This window comes from Panulirus ornatus, chromosome 1, assembly GCF_036320965.1.
Source record: "Panulirus ornatus isolate Po-2019 chromosome 1, ASM3632096v1, whole genome shotgun sequence".
Classification (NCBI taxonomy): Eukaryota; Metazoa; Arthropoda; class Malacostraca; order Decapoda; family Palinuridae; genus Panulirus; species Panulirus ornatus.
Genome location: NC_092224.1, coordinates 75,139,654 through 75,163,333, shown reverse-complemented (window position 1 = coordinate 75,163,333; position 23,680 = coordinate 75,139,654). Strand labels below are relative to the sequence as shown.

Below are 23,680 nucleotides of genomic sequence, written 5' to 3'. Positions count from 1 at the left end.
TCATGTGTAGATCCAGTGACGTTCTGGGAAATTATGGCAGAAGACGTGTCTCGTGGGACTGTTGGAATGTAGCAATAGATGATGTGGCAAGAGATGATGAAGGAAGAGATGATGTAGCAAGAGATGATGTAGCAAGAGATGATGTGGCAAGAGGTGATGAAGTAAGAGAAGATGAAGTAAGAGATGATGTGGCAAGAGTTGATGTGGCAAGAGATGATGTATAGCTGAGTGACTTCTTGTTCTGTGGCGTCACCACAACTATCGTAAGGATGGGGTGAGAGAGTATCATTAAATTTTAGGGAGAATAAAAAGATGTTCTGGAAGGAGGTAAATAAAGTGCGTAAGACAAGGGAGCAAATGGGAACTTCAGTGAAGGGCGCAAATGGGGAGGTGATAACAAGTAGTGGTGATGTGAGAAGGAGATGGAGTGATTATTTCGAAGGTTTGTTGAATGTGTTTGATGATAGAGTGGCAGATATAGGGTGTTTTGGTCGAGGTGGTGTGCAAAGTGAGAGGGTTGGGGAAAATGATTTGGTAAACAGAGAAGAGGTAGTGAAAGCTTTGCGGAAGATGAAAGCCGGCAAGGCAGCAGGTTTGGATGGTATTGCAGTGGAATTTATTAAAAAAGGGGGTGACTGTATTGTTGACTGGTTGGTAAGGTTATTTAATGTATGTATGACTCATGGTGAGGTGCCTGAGGATTGGCGGAATGCGTGCACAGTGCCATTGTACAAAGGCAAAGGGGATAAGAGTGAGTGCTCAAATTACAGAGGTATAAGTTTGTTGAGTATTCCTGGTAAATTATATGGGAGGGTATTAATTGAGAGGGTGAAGGCATGTACAGAGCATCAGATTGGGGAAGAGCAGTGTGGTTTCAGAAGTGGTAGAGGATGTGTGGATCAGGTGTTTGCTTTGAAGAATGTATGTGAGAAATACTTAGAAAAGCAAATGGATTTGTATGTAGCATTTATGGATCTGGAGAAGGCATATGATAGAGTTGATAGAGATGCTCTGTGGAAGGTATTAAGAATATATGGTGTGGGAGGAAAGATGTTAGAAGCAGTGAAAAGTTTTTATCGAGGATGTAAGTCATGTGTACGTGTAGGAAGAGAGGAAAGTGATTGGTTCTCAGTGAATGTAGGTTTGCGGCAGGGGTGTGTGATGTCTCCATGGTTGTTTAATTTGTTTATGGATGGGGTTGTTAGGGAGGTAATGCAAGAGTTTTGGAAAGAGGGGCAAGTATGAAGTCTGTTGGGGATGAGAGAGCTTGGGAAGTGAGTCAGTTGTTGTTCGCTGATGACACAGCGCTGGTGGCTGATTCATGTGTGAAACTGCAGAAGCTGGTGACTGAGTTTGGTAAAGTGTGTGGAAGAATTAAGAGTAAATGTGAATAAGAGCAAGGTTATTAGGTACAGTAGGGTTGAGGGTCAAGTCAATTGGGAGGTGAGTTTGAATGGAGAAAAACTGGAGGAAGTGAAGTGTTTTAGATATCTGGGAGTGGATCTGGCAGCGGATGGAACCATGGAAGCGGAAGTGGATAATAGGGTGGGGGAGGGGGCGAAAATTCTGGGAGCCTTGAAGAATGTGTGGAAGTCGAGAACATTATCTCGGAAAGCAAAAATGGGTATGTTTGAAGGAATAGTGGTTCCAACAATGTTGTATGGTTGCGAGGCGTGGGCTATGGATAGAGTTGTGCGCAGGAGGATGGATGTGCTGGAAATGAGATGTTTGAGGACAATGTGTGGTGTGAGGTGGTTTGATCGAGTGAGTAATGTAAGGGTAAGAGAGATGTGTGGAAATAAAAAGAGCGTGGTTGAGAGAGCAGAAGAGGGTGTTTTGAAGTGGTTTGGGCACATGGAGAGGATGAGTGAGGAAAGATTGACCAAGAGGATATATGTGTCGGAGGTGGAGGGAACAAGGAGAAGAGGGAGACCAAATTGGAGGTGGAAAGATGGAGTGAAAAAGATTTTGTGTGATCGGGGCCTGAACATGCAGGAGGGTGAAAGGAGGGCAAGGAATAGAGTGAATTGGAGCGATGTGGTATACCGGGGCTGACGTGCTGTCAGTGGATTGAATCAAGGCATGTGAAGCGTCTGGGGTAAACCATGGAAAGCTGTGTAGGTATGTATATTTGCGTGTGTGGACGTATGTATATACATGTGTATGGGGGGGTTGGGCCATTTCTTTCGTCTGTTTCCTTGCGCTACCTCGCAAACGCGGGAGACAGCGACAAAGTATATAAAAAAAAAAAAAAAATATATATATACATATATATATATATATATATATATATATATATATATATATATATATATATATATATTACCCCTGGGGATAGGGGATGAAGAATACTTCCCACGTATTCCCTGCGTGTCGTAGAAGGTGACTAAAAGTGGAGGGAGCGGGAGGCTGGAAATCCTCCCCTCTCATTTTTTTTTCTTTTTTTTAATTTTCCAAAAGAAGGAACAGAGGGGGGCCTGGTGAGGATATTCCACAAAGGCCCAGTCCTCTGTTCTTAACGCTACCTCACTAATGCGGGAAATGGCGGATAGTTTAAAAGAAAGAAAAAAAAACATATATATATATATATATATATATATATATATATATATTTATTTATATTCATTATACTTTGCCGCTGTCTCCCGCGTTTGCGAGGTAGCGCAAGGAAACAGACGAAAGAAATGGCCCAACCCCCCCCCCATACACATGTATATACATACGTCCACACACGCAAATATACATACCTACACAGCTTTCCATGGTTTACCCCAGACGCTTCACATGCCTTGATTCAATCCACTGACAGCACATCAACCCCGGTATACCACATCGCTCCAATTCACTTTATTCCTTGCCCTCCTTTCACCCTCCTGCATGTTCAGGCCCCGATCACACAAAATCTTTTTCACTCCATCTTTCCACCTCCAATTTGGTCTCCCTCTTCTCCTCGTTCCCTCCACCTCCGACACATATATCCTCTTGGTCAATCTTTCCTCACTCATTCTCTCCATGTGCCCAAATCATTTCAAAACACCCTCTTCTGCTCTCTCAACCACGCTCTTTTTATTTCCACACATCTCTCTTACCCTCACGTTACTTACTCGATCAAACCACCTCACACCACACATTGTCCTCAAACATCTCATTTCCAGCATATCCATCCTCCTGCGCACAACTCTATCCATAGCCCACGCCTCGCAACCATACAACATTGTTGGAACCACTATTCCTTCAAACATAGCCATTTTTGCTTTCCGAGATAATGTTCTCGACTTCCACACATTCTTCAAGGCTCCCAGAATTTTCGCCCCCTCCCCCACCCTATGATCCACTTCCGCTTCCATGGTTCCATCCGCTGCCAGATCCACTCCCAGATATCTAAAACACTTCACTTCCTCCAGTTTTTCTCCATTCAAACTCACCTCCCAATTGACTTGACCCTCAACCCTACTGTACCTAATAACCTTGCTCTTATTCACATTTACTCTTAACTTTCTTCTTTCACACACTATACCAAACTCAGTCACCAGCTTCAGCAGTTTCTCACACGAATCAGCCACCAGCGCTGTATCATCAGCGAACAACAACTGACTCACTTCCCAAGCTCTCTCATCCAAAACAGACTTCATACTTGCCCCTCTTTCCAAAACTCTTGCATTCACCTCCCTAACAACCCCATCCATAAACAAATTAAACAACCATGGAGACATCACACACCCCTGCCGCAAACCTACATTCACTGAGAACCAATATTATTATCCTTGGGGATAGGGGAGAAAGAATACTTCCCACGTATTCCCTGCATGTCGTAGAAGGCAACTAAAAGGAAAGGGAGCAGGGGCTGGAAATCCTCCCCTCTCGTGTTTTTTTCTTTAATTTTCTGAAAGAAGGAACAGAGAAGGGGGCCAGGAGAGGATATTCCCTCAAAGGTTCAGTCCTCTGTTCTTGACGCTACCTCGCTAATGTGGGAAATGGTGAACAGTATGAAAGAAAAATATATATATATGTACATAAATGCCCATACATGCACATATACATACATATACATCTATACACATACACATATTCATACTTGCTTGCCTTCGTCCATTCCTGGTGCTATCCTGCACCACAGGAAACAGCATTACTACCCCCTGCTTCAGTGAGGTAAAGCCAGAAAAACAGACAAAAAAGGCCACATTCATTCACACTCAGTCTCGAGCTGTCAAGTGTAATGCATCAAAACCAGAGCTCCCTCTTTACATCCAGGCCCCACAAATCTTTCCATGGTTTATCCCAGACGTTTCACATCTCCTGGTTCAGTTCATTGAAAGCACATCGACCCTGGTATACCACATCGTTCTAATTCACTCTATTCCTTGCACACCTCCCATCCTCCTGTATGTTCAGGCCCCAATTCCGCCAAATCTTTTTAACTCCATCCCTCCACCTCCAATTTGGTCTCCCACTTCTCCTTATTCCCTCCACCTCTGACACATACATCCTCTATGTCAATCTTTCCTCACTCATTCTCTCCATATGTAAAAACCATTTCAACACACCCTCTTCTGCTCTCTTTTTATTTCCACACATCTCTCTTAACCTTTCATTACTTACTCAATCAAACCACCTCACACCACATATTGTCCTCAAGCATTTCATTTCCAACACATCCATCCTCCTCATGCAACCTCATCTAAAGCCCACACCTCACAATCATATAATATTGTTGGAACTCATGCAACCCTATCTAAAGCCCACACTTCACAATCATATAATATTGTTGGAACTACTATCCCTTCAAACATACCCATTTTTGTTCTCCAAGATAACGTTCTCTCCTTCCACAAATTCTTCCCAGAACCTTCACCCCCTTCCCCACCCTGTGACTCACTTCCACTTCCATGGTTCCACTTGCTGCTAAGTCCATTCCCAGATATCTAAAATATTTCTTTTTCTCCAATTTTTCTCCATTCAAACTTACACCCCAATGTACTTGTCCCTCAACCCTACTGTACCTAATATTATTACCGTGCTCTTATTCACATTTACTCTCAACTTTCTCCTTTCACACACTTTTCAAACTCAGTCACCAACTTCTGCAGTTTCTCCCTTGAATCAGCCACCAGAGCTGTATCATCGGCAAATAACAACTGATTCACTTCCCAGGTCTTCTCATCCCCAATAGACTGCATACTTGCCCCTTTCTCCAAAACTCTTGCATTTACCTCCCTAACTACCCCATCCATTAACAAATTAAACAACCATGGGGATATCACATAACCCTGCTGCAAATGTCCTTCACTGGGAACCAATCACTCTCCTCTCTTTCTACTCATAAACATGTCTTACCTCCTTGGTAAAAACTTTTCAATGCTTCTAGCAACTTGCCTCCCACACCATATACGCTTAAAACCTTCCACAAAGTATCTCTATCAAACTTATCATATGTCTTCTCCAGATCCATAAATGCTACATACAAATCCATCTGTTTTTCTAAGCATTTCTCACACACATTCTTCAAAGCAAACACCTGATCCACACATCCTCTACCACTTCTGAAACCACACTGCTCTTCCCCAATCTGATGCTCTGTACATGCCTTTACTCTCTCAATCAATACTCTCCCATACAATTTCCCAGGAATACTCAACAACTTATGCCTCTGTAGTCTGAACACTCACCTATATCCCTTTTGCTTTGTACAATGGCACTATGCATGCATTCTGCCAATCTTCAGATACTTCATCATGATCCATAAATACACTGAATATCCTTACCAACCAATCAACAACACAGTCACCCCCTTTCTTAATAAATTCTACTGCAATACCATCCAAACACACCACCTTGCTGGTTTCATCTGCCACAAAGCTTTCACTATCTCTTTTCTGTTAACCAAACCATTCTCTCTGACCCTCTCACTTCGCACACACACCCCAACCAAAACACCCTACATCTGCCACTCTATCATGAAACACATTCAGCAAACCTTCAAAATACTCACTCCTTCTCACTTCATCACTATCACTTATTAATTCCCCCTTTGCCCTGTTTACCGATGTTTCCATTTATTCTTTTGTCTTTTGCGCGTTATTTACCTCCTTCCAAGACATCTTTTTATTCTCCTTAAAGTTCAATGATACTCTCTCACCCCAAACCTCATTTGCCCTTTTTCAACCCTTGTACCTTCCCCTTGACTCCTGCCACTTTCTTTTATACATCTCCCAGTCATTTGCACTCCTTCCTTGAATCATATTAAAAAAATATATATATAGAAACTCATTAGTCTTATACCTCCAGCCTGCTCCTTCTGGTTCACCGTTTCCATTTATTCTCTTGTCTTATGCGCATCATTACCTCCTTCCAAAACATCTTTTTATTCTCCCTAAAGTTCAATGATACTCTCTCACCCCAACCCTCATTTGCCCTCTTTTTCAACCCTTGCACCTTCCTCTAGACCTCCTGTCACTTTCTTTTATACATCTCCCAGTCATTTACACTCCTTCCTTGTAGGTATCACATCAAAAAAAAATGTATATATAGAAACTCATTAGCCTTATACCTCCAGCCTGCTCCTGGTTCAGTTTCCATTTATTCTCTTGTCTTATGCACTTTATTTACCTCCTTCCAAAACATCTTTTTATTATCCCTAAAGTTCAATGACACTCTCTCACCCTAACCCTCATTTGCCCTCTTTTTCAACCCTTGCACCTTCCTCTTGACCTTCTGCCACTTTCTTTTATACATCTCCTAGTCATTTGCACTCCTTCCTTGTAAGTATTATATTAAAAAAAAAAAAATATATATATATATATATATATATATACAGAAACTCATTAGCCTTATACTTTCAGCCCGCTCCTCCTGGTTCACTTCTAGGTAGGTGAATATCCAGATTCTCAAAACAAGAGGGTTAAATGATTGAAATGACTGCTCTGCACTGATACTGTACAGTTCAGTTTTACAATAAATTTAGTGAAGGAAAAACAAAGTTTTAGCAATAAAGCAGCAGTCATATGATAATATCAAAATATCTAAAAAACAAAACAGAACAGAAGTCAACATCCAGTGGCATAGGAAATGGCAGTATGTGTGATGGGGTGGGTCTTTGTTTAAGGGTGGGCTTATGGTACAATGAAAAATTGTTTCCTGTTTTTAGTTCCATCAGTGCACTTGCTGATCATTCTGATATGTTTACCTTGGCAAAGTTTACTGTGATATAAGAGGCACAAAGATAGCTATAAATCAAATACTTTAAATATCAAAGTAGTTTTTAAAGGGTGAAAGACACTGGCTACCCACCTAAATGACATAAGTACACTCTCTTTGGTGTCCTTGGGTGATTTGGGTGAACTGATTTGTGTGAGACTTTTCATGGTAATGTGCTGCTAGTGACATCTATGGATAACTGGTGAAAGCAAACATCAACTGAGATTTCAGGGGCATGAAGTTCTATTCATCATGTGATTAAGTGATGATGGGAGCAAGGCTATATGGTTTGTCATAAGACAATGGAAGAGTTTATGGGTTACGAGAGCTACAAAAGTGATTCACCAAAGAAGGGATGTAATGGAAAACAAAGAATGACAGTTTAGTGTCTGGACTGAAGACAAGATTCAACACAAAATGCCAATAAACTCCATGATAATTCTCATGTGCTTGTGTCTTATTTTCAGTATCATTACTATCATTTAAACAAATTATATTATATTGATGTTATATCATATGTCTTTAACCCACTAACATCCAATCATTTTTTTCATTTCCAAAATATACAAAGTTTTTTTTATCCTTACAGATTTTTTATCACATTTTACAGTGAGAGATAAACAATATTAGAGTAAATTTATTTATCCATTATATATATTTCATTATACTTGATTACCATTTCCCGCATCAGCAAGGTAGCGTCGGGAAGCAGATGAAGAAAGACCCTCCACTCATATACACAAATATATACATACATGCCCATACATGTACATATACATACATACATATACGCACACTTAACTCACACAGATCATTCTTTGCAAATCTAGATTTTCCTGCAGAGAGCACTACGTGTTAGCCCTGCTTTTTGGCAAGATAGTAGGAGCATATGATAGAAGTAGTAGGTAGGAACATTTAGATTGGAGCATTAAGTAGAAGTAGTGAGTAGGAACATTAGGTAGGAGCGTCTGCAAACAAAGCATTAGACTTGCCCTCTGCCAGTGGCCTGTTAAGGGTGAGGCATTCAAGGCTAAAAAGCGGCACTGAAGTTCACTAGTTATGGAGAGACTATTGCCACGGCCACCCCCTTGAGTGAGCTCTAGAAAGGAACAGGTGTCAGAGATACAGATATATAGACAAAATTAAAAAATTTTCTGTAATGTATTACCAGCTGCACCAATCAAGCACAGTATTGTCAAGGTCAAGTGGGTGCTGATAGCAATACCTAAACTTATGCCAGAAACACCTTCCCCCCCTTGTCTTGCAAGTCGTTCAATGCTGGAAAAGCCTGTGTCCATAAAATCACTCACCCCATGATTCAAAAAACCATCTTCTGCCAGGTCCTGTAAACCTAAAGAAAAGCCACACAATTTCCTTCCTAAAAAATGCCTACAAACATGCCATCATTGGTACAGATGGAGGATGACTAACTTTGGGGAGAATTAAATGTGCACTGCCAACTCTGCTATCATCAAGGCTTGGCAGGTAGCCTTGAAATAGAAGCATGAAACTCAGTGGGAAACTTTACATCTAAAAGATTTGTTTGCCTCACATAAATATCCATCTAGAGGAGCTGTTTGCCTCCTTGTCTTGCCTAAATATCCATCTACAGGAATTAAAGGGATGATTCATGAGTTAAATGGAAATTACAGTATGCACCACAGGTTGTGTCTCCAAACTTAAAGAACTTTATAGGTGTTCCCAGAGTTCACCAGCATGAGTTTACATCATGAGTGAAAAGTCACCTTTGGCAAAGTGGCATCATCAGGAGCATAGTTTCATCAAAGAACTTCTAACTCCAAAGGAATCCATCATTTCCCTGATACTAGAAGCAGTGCAGTCTTAGAGTTGTGTACAGTCATGGAAAAACTGCAGGACCCTTTCAAGAAACAGGTCATGGGGTAATTATATATAAATAAAGCTTACAAATATATTAGAGCAAGTTAAACTGTGGCTAATAAAAATTGCATCTAAATTATGGGATCCGATAAACAAGTGAAAAACAACAGCCTCAGATTTATCTACACTAAATTACAGACAGCCAATGGAAAGTATGATTAAATCTTTTCAAGTTCCTCAACTTTGAAATTGGAAACTGGAAAGGTTCAATGAACTTGAATACATGATAACACTAAATAAAAAAGGCAGGAAAATCCACTTAATGCATCAGACATGTGGACAAATGAATAAATGGCCAAGTAAAGATAAGGTGGATGCAGTGACAATCAGTCAATTTCAGGATCTTTACGACAGAAATAAGATGGGGCACATAAGTGTAGATCCACCTCTTCTTACACACATATCAGTTTTTACAAAGAAAGCTTCTATCACACTCACCTTGGAAAATTATGCATTTGTGAAAGAACTAACTTGTGAGTTATAGCATGGACACTTACTATGGAAGGAACTGTATGGATGCTATGGCAGCTGGGATTATAGGGCATGCATTTACTGTTATTTGAAATAGGCATAAGGAAGGGGCATGTTATACTTGGTAAATATATTCATTTATCTATTTATTCATTTTCCTTTGTCGCTGTCTCCCGCGTCTGCGAGGTAGCGCAAGGAAACAGACGAAAGAAATGGCCCAACCCACCCCCATACACATGTATATACATACACATCCACACACACAAATATACATACCTATACATCTCAATGTACACATATATATACACACACAGACACCTACATATATACACATGCATACAATTCACACTGTACTGCCTTTATTCATTCCCATCGCCACCTCACCACACATGGAATAACATCCCCCTCCCCCTTCATGTGTGCGAGGTAGCGCTAGGAAAAGACAACAAAGGCCCCATTCGTTCACACTCAGTCTCTAGCTGTCATGCAATAATGCCCGAAACCACAGCTCCCTTTCCACATCCAGGCCCCACACAACTTTCCAAGGTTTACCCCAGATGCTTCACATGCCCTGATTCAATCCATTGACAGCACGTCAACCCCGGTATACCACATCGATCCAATTCACTCTATTCCTTGCCCGCCTTTCACCCTCCTGCATGTTCAGGCCCCAATCACTCAAAATCTTTTTCACTCCATCTTTCCACCTCCAATTTGGTCTCCCACTTCTCCTCGTTCCCTCCACCTCCAACACATATATCCTCTTGGTCAATCTTTCCTCACTCATTCTCTCCATGTGCCCAAACCATTTCAAAACACCCTCTTCTGCTCTCTCAATCACGCTCTTTTTATTTCCACACATCTCTCTCACCCTTACATTACTTACTCAATCAAACCACCTCACACCACATATTGTCCTCAAACATCTCATTTCCAGCACATCCACCCTCCTGCGCACAACTCTATCCATAGCCCACACCTCGCAACCATACAACATTGTTGGAACCACTATTCCTTCAAACATAGCCATTTTTGCTTTCCGAGATAATGTTCTCGACTTCCACACATTCTTCAAGGCTCCCAGGATTTTCGCCCCCTCCCCCATGCTATGATTCACTTCCGCTTCCATGGTTCCATCCGCTGCCAGATCCACTCCCAGATATCTAAAACACTTTACTTCCTCCAGTTTTTCTCCATTCAAACTTACCTCCCAATTAACTTGACCCTCAACCCTACTGTACCTAATAACCTTGCTCTTATTCACATTTACTCTTAACTTTCTTCTTTCACACACTTTACCAAACTCAGTCACCAGCTTCTGCAGTTTCTCACATGAATCAGCCACCAGCGCTGTATCATCAGCGAACAACAGTATTCTATTAAACAAATAATTTTCAAGCAAAATATACAGAAACTCCAAAAAAGTTAAATCAAAATCTAAAATTTTGCAAATGTAGGAAAAATTAATGCTAAAGTCATGCAATATAAGAAAGCCTGTTAATTCGGAAGGAGTCTATTAAAGGATGAAAACTATCTCTTCATATTTATATATTTATTTTGCTTTGTCGCTGTCTCCCGCGTTTGCGAGGTAACGCAAGGAAACAGACGAAAGAAATGGCCCAACCCACCCCCATACACATGTATATACATACACATCCACACACGCAAATATACATACCCATACATCTCAATGTACACATATATATACACACACAGACATATACATATATACACATGCACACAATTCACACTGTACTGCCTTTATTCATTCCCATCGCCACCTCGCCACACATGGAATAACATCCCCCTCCCCCCTTATGTGTGCGAGGTAGCGCTAGGAAAAGACAACAAAGGCCCCATTCGTTTACACTCAGTCTCTAGCTGTCATGCAATAATGCCCGAACCACAGCTCCCTTTTCACATCCAGGCCCCACACAACTTTCCATGGTTTACCCCAGACGCTTCACATGCCCTGATTCAATCCACTGGCAGCACGCCAACCCCGGTATACCACATCAATCCAATTCACTCTATTCCTTGCCCGCCTTTCACCCTCCTGCATGTTCAGGCCCCGATCACTCAAAATCTTTTTCACTCCATCTTTCCACCTCCAATTTGGTCTCCCACTTCTCCTCGTTCCCTCCACCTCCGACACATATATCCTCTTGGTCAATCTTTCCTCACTCATTCTCTCCATGAGCCCAAACCATTTCAAAACACCCTCTTCTGCTCTCTCAACCACGCTCTTTTTATTTCCACACATCTCTCTTACCCTTACATTACTTACTCGATCAAACCACCTCACACCACATATTGTCCTCAAACATCTCATTTCCAGCACATTCACCCTCCTGCGCACAACTCTATCCATAGCCCACGCCTCGCAGCCATACAACATTGTTGGAACCACTATTCTTCAAACATAGCCATTTTTGCTTTCCGAGATAATGTTCTCGACTTCCACACATTCTTCAAGGCTCCCAGGATTTTCGCCCCCTCCCCCATGCTATGATTCACTTCCGCTTCCATGGTTCCATCCGCTGCCAGATCCACTCCCAGATATCTAAAACACTTTACTTCCTCCAGTTTTTCTCCATTCAAACTTACCTCCCAATTAACTTGACCCTCAACCCTACTGTACCTAATAACCTTGCTCTTATTCACATTTACTCTTAACTTTCTTCTTTCACACACTTTACCAAACTCAGTCACCAGCTTCTGCAGTTTCTCACATGAATCAGCCACCAGCGCTGTATCATCAGCGAACAACAGTATTCTATTAAACAAATAATTTTCAAGCAAAATATACAGAAACTCCAAAAAAGTTAAATCAAAATCTAAAATTTTGCAAATGTAGGAAAAATTAATGCTAAAGTCATGCAATATAAGAAAGCCTGTTAATTCGGAAGGAGTCTATTAAAGGATGAAAACTATATCTTCATATTTATATATTTATTTTGCTTTGTCGCTGTCTCCCGCGTTTGCGAGGTAACGCAAGGAAACAGACGAAAGAAATGGCCCAACCCACCCCCATACACATGTATATACATACACATCCACACACGCAAATATACATACCCATACATCTCAATGTACACATATATATACACACACAGACACATACATATATACACATGCACACAATTCACACTGTACTGCCTTTATTCATTCCCATCGCCACCTCGCCACACATGGAATAACATCCCCCTCCCCCCTCATGTGTGCGAGGTAGCGCTAGGAAAAGACAACAAAGGCCCCATTCGTTTACACTCAGTCTCTAGCTGTCATGCAATAATGCCCGAACCACAGCTCCCTTTTCACATCCAGGCCCCACACAACTTTCCATGGTTTACCCCAGACGCTTCACATGCCCTGATTCAATCCACTGACAGCACGTCAACCCCGGTATACCACATCAATCCAATTCACTCTATTCCTTGCCCGCCTTTCACCCTCCTGCATGTTCAGGCCCCGATCACTCAAAATCTTTTTCACTCCATCTTTCCACCTCCAATTTGGTCTCCCACTTCTCCTCGTTCCCTCCACCTCCGACACATATATCCTCTTGGTCAATCTTTCCTCACTCATTCTCTCCATGAGCCCAAACCATTTCAAAACACCCTCTTCTGCTCTCTCAACCACGCTCTTTTTATTTCCACACATCTCTCTTACCCTTACATTACTTACTCGATCAAACCACCTCACACCACATATTGTCCTCAAACATCTCATTTCCAGCACATTCACCCTCCTGCGCACAACTCTATCCATAGCCCACGCCTCGCAGCCATACAACATTGTTGGAACCACTATTCCTTCAAACATACCCATTTTTGCTTTCGGTGATAATGTTATCGACTTCCACACATTCTTCAAGGCTCCCAGGATTTTCGCCCCCTCCCCCACCCTATGATTCACTTCCACTTCCATGGTTCCATCCACTGCCAGATCCACTCCCAGACATCTAAAACACTTTACTTCCTCCAGTTTTTCTCCGTTCAAACTTACCTCCCAATTGACTTGACCCTCAACCCTACTGTACCTAATAACCTTGCTCTTATTCACATTTACTATTAACTTTCTTCTTTCACACACTTTACCAAACTCAGTCACCAGCTTCTGCAGTTTCTCACATGAATCAGCCGCCAGCACTGTATCATCAGCGAACAACAACTGACTCACTTCCCAAGCTCTCTCATCCCCAACAGACTTCATACTTGCCCCTCTTACCAAAACTCTTGCATTCACCTCCCTAACAACCCCATCCATAAACAAATTAAACAACCATGGAGACATCGCACACCCCTGCCGCAAACCTACATTCACTGAGAACCAATCACTTTCCTCTCTTCCTACACGTACACATGCCTTACATCCTCGATAAAAACTTTTCACTGCTTCTAACAACTTGCCTCCCACACCATATATTCTTAATACCTTCCACAGAGCATCTCTATCAACTCTATCATATGCCTTCTCCAGATCCATAAATGCTACATACAAATCCATTTGCTTTTCTAAGTATTTCTCACATACATTCTTCTAAGCAAACACCTGATCCACACATCCTCTACCACTTCTGAAACCACACTGCTCTTCCCCAATCTGATGCTCTGTGCATGCCTTCACCCTCTCAATCAATACCCTCCCATATAATTTACCAGGAATACTCAACAAACTTATACCTCTGTAGTTTGAGCACTCACTCTTATCCCCTTTGCCTTTGTACAATGGCACTATGCACGCATTCCGCCAATCCTCAGGCACCTCACCATGAATCATACATACATTAAATAACCTTACCAACCAGTCAACAATACAGTCATCCCCTTTTTTAATACACAAGAATATTTTGCACAGAAAAAACTGGAGCCTAGACATAAATACCTGTTCTTTATAATAATTGTTACATACAGACCATTGAAACATGATGAATAACTTAAATAAGACCACTGATAATCAAAAAAATATGCTTAAACAGGTTGAGCTGGATACAACAACAACAGGCTCTAACACCTTGTCTAAGTTACACGTAAACAATACGTCACTTGAAGAAATTCTCTCTATCTCAAAGTATGATGGATCTATCCCTGCCAACAATTACAACCAGTTATCAGCTTCTGATATCATACTGTCCTGCCCCTAGAGTCTCTCATATCCTTAAGAGGCTTCTGCATAACTAAAGAAGCTGGCCACATTCAATGGACAGGGCCACAAGTCACAAAATGTTATGATGCTGCGTGTGCATCTATGCATAATGAATGCAGAGCCATCAAGTAGTAAAAGCTCAGTATTTTCTTTATGGTACCTGCATCATATGCATGAAGGGTCTTGGGATAGGTTGAAAGGGTGTTTGATGTGATGGGTGATATTCAGAGCATAAGTGAGATAGTATGGCTCATGTTTATCTAAGGAGTGTGGTTTCTGACAGGTGTATGTCTCATGGCTTGGAGTTTATGACTAATAGGGGGAGTTTGTTGTTTAGTGCTTGTCAGCTTATTTCAGTGTGAAATTGTTTTGACATATATTTGTTGGATATGGTGGGATTTGCATTTGCTTTTGTGAGAGAGAGAGAGAGAGAGAGATAGAGAGGGGGGGGGGGGAGTTGTTTAGTGCTCGTCATATTATTTCAGTGTGTACATGTTTGTGTTTTGTCAGTGATATATTTGTTGGATATGTTGGGATTTATGAGCAGAGGTTACTGAATTATGAAGCAGAGGTAAGCTTTTTATTTCTACTTGGGGTTGGTGGTAAGTTACGGAGTGGTTTGAGTAAGAGGGAGTCTAGTGCTGTTGTATTGAGTGCTGAGCATGTTGAGGTGGGACTGTACTAGGAGGACTTTTGTTTCATTATGAAGGTGCAGGGTGTTTGTAGTTGCTTGGCAACAAATGCTTGTTCTGAGTGCAACTCAATGCCAGTGGCATTTCAAGCACAAAGAAATACTCAACCAACTCAGAGAACACAACATCCACATAGCCCTCTTCCAAGTAACCAGACTTACATTCAGGTCTACCTTCCCACCTTTCTATAATTACACAAATATAATAAACAACAGAAAATGGGGAAGGGAATTCAAAACTCATCACCAAACCATACCTTTCTCCAACACCAATGAAACCACAAAACAGCACATGGACGAAACATAATCCATTGAAATAAAACGGTACCAGCTACAACAAAATCAATATCTACATACCTCCCACATACCTTGCCATCATGCCTATCACTTATCTCGGGAGATTTCGATGCCCACCATTCTACTTGACTTAATTCTCTAAAATGAACTACTTATAAACTACTGGCAACCTCTCAATATCCTCAAGCCACACAATCAACTAACCAAACTCCCAACCACTATCAACAGCAGTCTACATTGCAAAACATCACATTCTGCTCTATGGCACTACACACAACAACCATCTGCACCACACTACATGAACTAACCTCTGGCCATTTGTCCATTCTAAGAATAGTCCATATACCCCAACCAATTTTTACAATTAACACAAACTACAGGAAAGCAGTCAGGCCAGCCTTCATGCAGTAAGTGTAAATAAAGCTCCAGAATTTCAATATAGATGACTTCTCACCCCTATATCAAGCAATCTCACACTTCATTATTACCTTTAATCAAGCCAGCAAAGAGCACATACCACAAGGGCACAGAATTAAACATTTACTCAAATTTCTTCCTACAAGTCACACACCTTATGTAGCAAAGAAACCAGCTCAGAAACAACCACTCATCACCAACAGAAGTCAGAGAAGTAAATCATACTCTACATAACACCATCACAACCATAATCACTAAAACACAAACTGAAAACTGGTACCCTTTCCTCAACAAAGTGAATCACAAAGTCCCAAAGCAACCAATTCTGGTGCACATTAAAAAGAATCCACTCTTATCTCACCAATCCACCTCCCACTTATGAAGCACTTCTGATCCAGATTTTGCTAGGTTAGGCTAAGCTAGAGTATGTTAGATTTTATTAAGTCGGAGTGCAAACTTAGCCTAGCCTACAAAAAAAAATGGGGATTGTGGGGAAGCAAATCTTCAGGTGGCCTCACCTAAATGCTTTTCCTGCATCAATGAGACAGCATCAGGAACAAATGAGCAAAAAGACCTGAATGTAATGAACTAACCCTGATGGAAGGAAGAGAAATTTGTGCAAATAACAATACATTATATCAGTAACTCCCTACAAAGGCTTACTGTGAAAAGACACAGAAAGCAATGAAAACATCAAAGATCTATAAGTCATTATGAATCAGAAACTTTTCAGGGAAAAAACTGATGAAACGAGGCTATCAAGTAAAATACGTGATACATATCAAACACGTTCACAGTGAGAGACAAAAAGCTATGATGAAAACATCTGCTGTAACATATGTTCACCACTCAAACAAATGAATATAAAGGTTTGAGAGAATTCAGAAACATCTCACAATTAATATAATTATTTTGGAACATATGACTATCATGAGGGGTTGAAAGAACTTGAATTTTATAGCCTCATGAGAAAAAGGAAAGATACATGATTATCTATGTATGGCAGCATATTGAACGCATCATGAAAAATGCACCAGATATGAAAGCATCTCAGGGAGGAAGATAGAGAATTATTCAGTTTGCAATAATACCTGAAAACAAAATAAAAGAGTCCAGCATAAAAGTTGGAAAGATTATCTACTGCAATAGCAGGACTAATAAGAAAAAAATATGGAACAAGTATAAATACATTTATAGGAAAATTAGATATATGGATGAAGTCAGTCCCTGTTGAAACCTGGACTGACAATTAGGCAATGTGCATGGTGGAAGTGAGAAACAGGATTATGTATTAATAAAAGATTGTGGTAAGTACTACATGTCAGTACTGCCTTACTGGCAAAATTTCTTCGTACATACCAGTAGGTAAGTACCTTCTCATGCTCCCAATATGCCTAACAACCAAATATATCTCTTATTTAGTCTTTCTATGCCCATGCCTCAAATACATATTATCCTCTGGCATTTCACTTCCAGCAACAACTGAAAATAGTCATATATTCTCTCACCCCTCATCTTAACCCTCAACCATCCACACAGTTTTGTCCTCTCCCTAAACATTCAAGCTATTTGTACTCTTAGAGATGTTGTTTAATTATTACACAATCAAATATGAACATCACAAAAGTAAACTTAATCCTGTAATATCCATGGAGGGCTACAAAATTACTCATAAACATACCTTATTAGCAACTTTATCATTCGCATTTACAGTAAAAGAACAATGAAAAATATATCAGCAGAAAATGGCAAATGTGGCAATACTGACACAAACTGCACACTTCCCTTCCATGTCATGTCTGCAGGGTAACTGAGGGTGACTGTCTTGTAAAAGCATTTGGCATCCATATGTATTCCCCTACCTGCACCAGCCTAGAATGTACCCTTAAATTTGTGGCAAGAATTCCCAATGTGAAGATCTTCATCTGTGGATGATCAAGCAGCAAAGTTCATTGTTTGTACATGTTAAAGGATTAATTCATGAGTCTACTCTTTTGGTATTTATGACATTAGCAGGCAACATATTCTAGTAGAACTCTGTAGTACTCAACTCCTTCTGTATTTACTCTTTTTGTTCTAAAACTCTATTCTTTGAACCCTTAAGTATGCTTAGTTGCTCCCTGACTATTAATTAGCCTCTAACAAATTCTTAGATAATTTTGGATTGTCACAAGCATTTTTCCTGTATTTCATTTCTTAAGTTCTCTGCCTCTTCTTTCTAGTTTTACTCTAAATAATTTCTTCCTCTTTTATAAATTTCAAATGCTCAATGGATGATGTGCTATCTTCTTTGGAGTAAATTTCTATTTGTATGAGTTTTTGAAATCTACTGAACCACATCCCTTTCTTTTCTAGCCCAGTGTCTGTCATGAGCTGACTGTAATCTTCAATCTCCCTACTTGTGTAGCATCTGTATAGATGCCATTTTCTATCTCTTCTTGAGTTATAATTTCTGCAATGAGGTCACTATTACTTTTCTTACCATTTTACCATGTCTGTGATTAATGCTGTTCAACACAATCCTGAAAACAGTCATCATGCTCAGCCAGTGATTTAAACACGATCATCAGTGCATGATATCCAAGAGTGTTACTGAAAAAATCTGGCAACACTTTTTCTTGACTAAAAGTAACACAAGAAGTCTAATTCAGCCTATATGCTTTAAAATGCTTTCCATATCAAGAATTTGGTATAATTTGGCTTCTCAAAAAATCTTTATGCATTGACTTTCAACACCATATCACACTTGATGGAGACACAAGTTCCTATATAATGCAGCTTAGAACTGCAGCAGTTTTCATGTTGGAAATGGAAATGCTCAAAGTTTCTTTGCCTGGACAAATTTCTATGATAAAGTGACTCATGGCAGAGGCTGCATTAATCTATGATGAGAATGATATAAAAAACCAATAAACTACACGCTACTTCTAAATGGGTAAGCACCGAAGGTTTGTTAGTGGAGTAGTCATTCCAGCTGAATCATTAAGGTTACATCTTTCTGTAAAGAATAATCTCTACCAGACTCTACATCACCTGGCTCATGCATTTCTCTATAAAAAGATTCTAAGGTGATTCTCAATTACAAGGAGAAAGCGTTTACATTCTAATCTATTAACAGTTACAGTACCTTCCTTGGTGTTACAACTGGTGAATGTGAGATTACTTCAGGGACATCATTCTCTTCACTTTCAGTTATAGTTGAATCAGCAAGTACAACAATGGACTGGTTCCTTTGCTTGTCTTCACCATCCTCTTTCATCCCCTTTTCTTCCTCTTCTACATCATCATCCACTTCTGCTTCAGCCTGTGGAGCCCTAAGCTCTTTTAAGTGTTTTTCAACATCCTGTGGATTCTGGCAACTAAGTCTGCAATTATCCTTCACCCTAGCATCTAAATCTGAGCTATCTTCATCCAGCAAGCTTCTCGTTTCTGCTGGATCCACAGGCTGTGGAAAAGTTGATACAACTTAGTACAGAAATAATCACAAATGGATGGGTTAAATTCAAACCTGTACAGCTTTCTCAGGCCCATTCTGACTATTTTTCATATTCAGTTTAGTAGATATTTTTGTACATTAGTTCTAAAGAAATATGATTTTTCACCGAGTGTATTAATTTTAAGATACAATTACTTAAACAGATGCTTGACAGTAAAAGGCAAAGTTTGTATAAATCTATTTTTGTACCATGTTTTTCAGGCCCTATGACCAAATTTCAAATCATATAGAATTTTTAAGGTCATGTTTCAGAATTTTCAGGCCTGTAATTCTGTATATGCAGAAATTAGACTTAATCAGACATTCCTTGGCCTGTAAGTGCCCCATCTTTTTCTCCTTCCTATGGAATGACTCACAACATATTAATGATGCTTTACAAAGGCCCAATACAGAAAGTGAGGAAAACATGAAAGATTTTGTGATCATTTGCATTGCATTTGCATGGTGTCTATCGGTAACTGAGAGCATTAGGATATATTTTCCATGATCATTTTAAGTATAGAAGTGGTTGAATGTGCTAAGTTACGATTTTGAAACAAAAAGTTTTTTGAGCCGAAAAATATCCTGAACTATTACCTTCAATTTTTCTCATTTTTCTCCGGAAAATAGATTTCCTTTAAAACCTCATTATAAGGAGTATTTTTCATGCTGAATGCAAATCTAGGGTTGTGATATAGTTTCTTCGTCTTTCTGACCTTGAATTACGCTGTTAAATGATGATATTTATAAAATATTTTCTGATCATTGGCATTGCATTTGCATGGTGTCTATCGGTAACTGAGAGCATTAGGATATATTTTCCATGATCACTTTAAGTATAGAAGTGGTTGAATGTGCTAAGTTACGATTTTGAAACAAAAAGTTTTTTGAGCCGAAAAATATCCTGAACTATTACCTTCAATTTTTCTCATTTTTCTCCGGAAAATAGATTTCCTTTAAAACCTCATTATAAGGAGTATTTTTCATGCTGAATGCAAATCTAGGGCTGTGATATAATTTCTTCGTCTTTCTGACCTTGAATTACGCTGTTAAATGATGATATTTTTCAAATATTTTCTGATCATTTGCATTGCATTTACATGGTGTCTATCGGTAACTGAGAGCATTAGGATATATTTTCCACGATCACTTTAAGTATAGAAGTGGTTGAATGTGCTAAGTTACGATTTTGAAACAAAAAGTTTTTTGAGCCGAAAAATATCCTGAAATATTACCTTCAATTTTTCTCATTTTTCTCCAGAAAATAGATTTCCTTTAAAACCTCATTATAAGTAGTATTTTTCATGCTGAATGCAAATCTAGGGTTGTGATATAGTTTCTTCGTCTTTCTGACCTTGAATTACGCTGTTAAATGATGATATTTTTCAAATATTTTCTGATCCTTTGCATTGCATTTACATGGTGTCTATCGGTAACTGAGAGCATTAGGATATATTTTCCATGATCATTTTAAGTATAGAAGTGGTTGAATGTGCTAAGTTACGATTTTGAAACAAAAAGTTTTTTGAGCCGAAAAATATCCTGAACTATTACCTTCAATTTTTCGCATTTTTCACCGGAAATAGATTTCCTTTGAAACCTCATTATAAGGAGTATTTTTCATGCTGAATGCAAATTTAGGGTTGTGATATAGTTTATTCGTCTTTCTAACCTTGAATTACGTTGTTAAATGATGATATTTCTCAAACATTTTATGATCATTTGCATTGCATTTCTATGATGTCTATCGGTAATTGAGAGCATTAGCATATATTTTCCATGATCATTTTAAGTATAGAAGTGGTTGAATGTGCTAAGTTACGATTTTGAAACAAAAAGTTTTTTGAGCCGAAAAATATCCTGAACTATTACCTTCAATTTTTCTCATTTTTCTCCGGAAAATAGATTTCCTTTAAAACCTCATTATAAGGAGTATTTTTCATGCTGAATGCAAATCTAGGGCTGTGATATAGTTTCTTCGTCTTTCTGACCTTGAATTACGCTGTTAAATGATGATATTTTTCAAATATTTTCTGATCATTAGCATTGCATTTACATGGTGTCTATCGGTAACTGAGAGCATTAGGATATATTTTCCATGATCATTTTAAGTATAGAAGTGGTTGAATGTGCTGAGTTCCGATTTTGAAACAAAAAGTTTTTTGAGCCGAGAAATATCCTGAACTATTACCTTCAATTTTTCTCATTTTTCTCCGGAAAATAGATTTCCTTTAAAACCTCATTATAAGGAGTATTTTTCATGCTGAATACAAATCTAGGGTTGTGATATAGTTTCTTCGTCTTTCTGACCTTGAATTACGCTGTTAAATGATGATATTTTTCAAATATTTTCTGATCATTTGCATTGCATTTGCATGGTGTCTATCGGTAACTGAGAGCATTAGGATATATTTTCCATGATCATTTTAAGTATAGAAGTGGTTGAATGTGCTAAGTTACGATTTTGAAACAAAAAGTTTTTTGAGCCGAAAAATATCCTGAACTATTACCTTCAATTTTTCTCATTTTTCTCCGGAAAATAGATTTCCTTTAAAACCTCATTATAAGGAGTATTTTTCATGCTGAATGCAAATCTAGGGTTGTGATATAGTTTCTTCGTCTTTCTGACCTTGAATTACGCTGTTAAATGATGATATTTTTCAAATATTTTCTGATCATTTGCATTGCATTTACATGGTGTCTATCGGTAACTGAGAGCATTAGGATATATTTTCCATGATCATTTTAAGTATAGAAGTGGTTGAATGTGCTAAGTTACGATTTTGAAACAAAAAGTTTTTTGAGCCGAAAAATATCCTTCAATTTTTCTCATTTTTCTCCGGAAAATAGATTTCCTTTAAAACCTCATTATAAGGAGTATTTTTCATGCTGAATACAAATCTAGGGTTGTGATATAGTTTCTTCGTCTTTCTGACCTTGAATTACGCTGTTAAATGATGATATTTCTCAAATATTTTCTGATCATTTGCATTGCATTTCCATGGTGTCTATCGGTAACTGAGAGCATTAGGATATATTTTCCATGATCATTTTAAGTTTAGAAGTGGTTGAATGTGCTAAGTTACGATTTTGAAACAAAAAGTTTTTTGAGCCGAAAAATATCCTGAACTATTACCTTCAATTTTTCTCATTTTTCTCCGGAAAATAGATTTCCTTTAAAACCTCATTATAAGGAGTATTTTTCATGCTGAATGCAAATCTAGGGTTGTGATATAGTTTCTTCGTCTTTCTGACCTTGAATTACGCTGTTAAATGATGATATTTTTCAAATATTTTCTGATCATTTGCATTGCATTTACATGGTGTCTATCGGTAACTGAGTGCACTAGGATATATTTTCCATGATCATTTTAAGTTTAGAAGTGGTTGAATGTGCTGAGTTACGATCTTGAAACAAAAAGTTTTTTGAGCCGAAAAATATCCTGAACTATTAACTTCAATTTTTCTCATTTTTCTCCGGAAAATAGATTTCCTTTAAAACCTCATTATAAGGAGTATTTTTCATGCTGAATACAAATCTAGGGTTGTGTTATAGTTTCTTCGTCTTTCTGACCTTGAATTACGCTGTTAAATGATGATATTTTTCAAATATTTTATGATCATTTGCATTGCATTTACATGGTGTCTATCGGTAAATGAGAGCATTAGGATATATTTTCCATGATTATTTTAAGTAGAGAAGTGGTTGAATGTGCTAAGTTACTATTTTGAAACAAAAAGTTTTTGAGCCGAAAAATATCCTGAACTATTACCTTCAATTTTTCTCTTTTTTCTCCGGAAAATAGATTTCCTTTAAAACCTCATTATAAGGAGTATTTTTCATGCTGAATGCAAATCTAGGGTTGTGATATAGTTTCTTCGTCTTTCTGACCATGAATTACGCTGTTAAATGATGATATTTCTAAAATATTTTCTGATCATTAGCATTGCATTTGCATGGTGTCTATCGGTAACTGAGAGCATTAGGATATATTTTCCATGATCACTTTAAGTATAGAAGTGGTTGAATGTGCTAAGTTACGATTTTGAAACAAAAAGTTTTTTGAGCCGAAAAATATCCTGAACTA

General features: G+C 38.8%; 1 protein-coding gene across 7 annotated transcripts in view; it reads right to left on the bottom strand.

Annotated features, from left to right (window-relative positions):
* The window catches only part of Mrgn1 (Mahogunin ring finger 1), a 168,853-nt gene that overhangs the window by 26,878 nt on the left and 118,295 nt on the right, over nt 1–23,680 (bottom strand). For all 7 annotated transcript variants that reach the window (XR_011713022.1, XR_011713021.1, XM_071663851.1 and 4 more), the window contains one exon: nt 19,245–19,562. Coding sequence is in view for 5 of the 7 variants with exons in the window: in XM_071663851.1 (XP_071519952.1) it covers nt 19,245–19,562 (318 nt within the window). In the remaining 2 variants the exon portion in view is untranslated. The remainder of the gene's footprint in view (nt 1–19,244; nt 19,563–23,680) is intronic.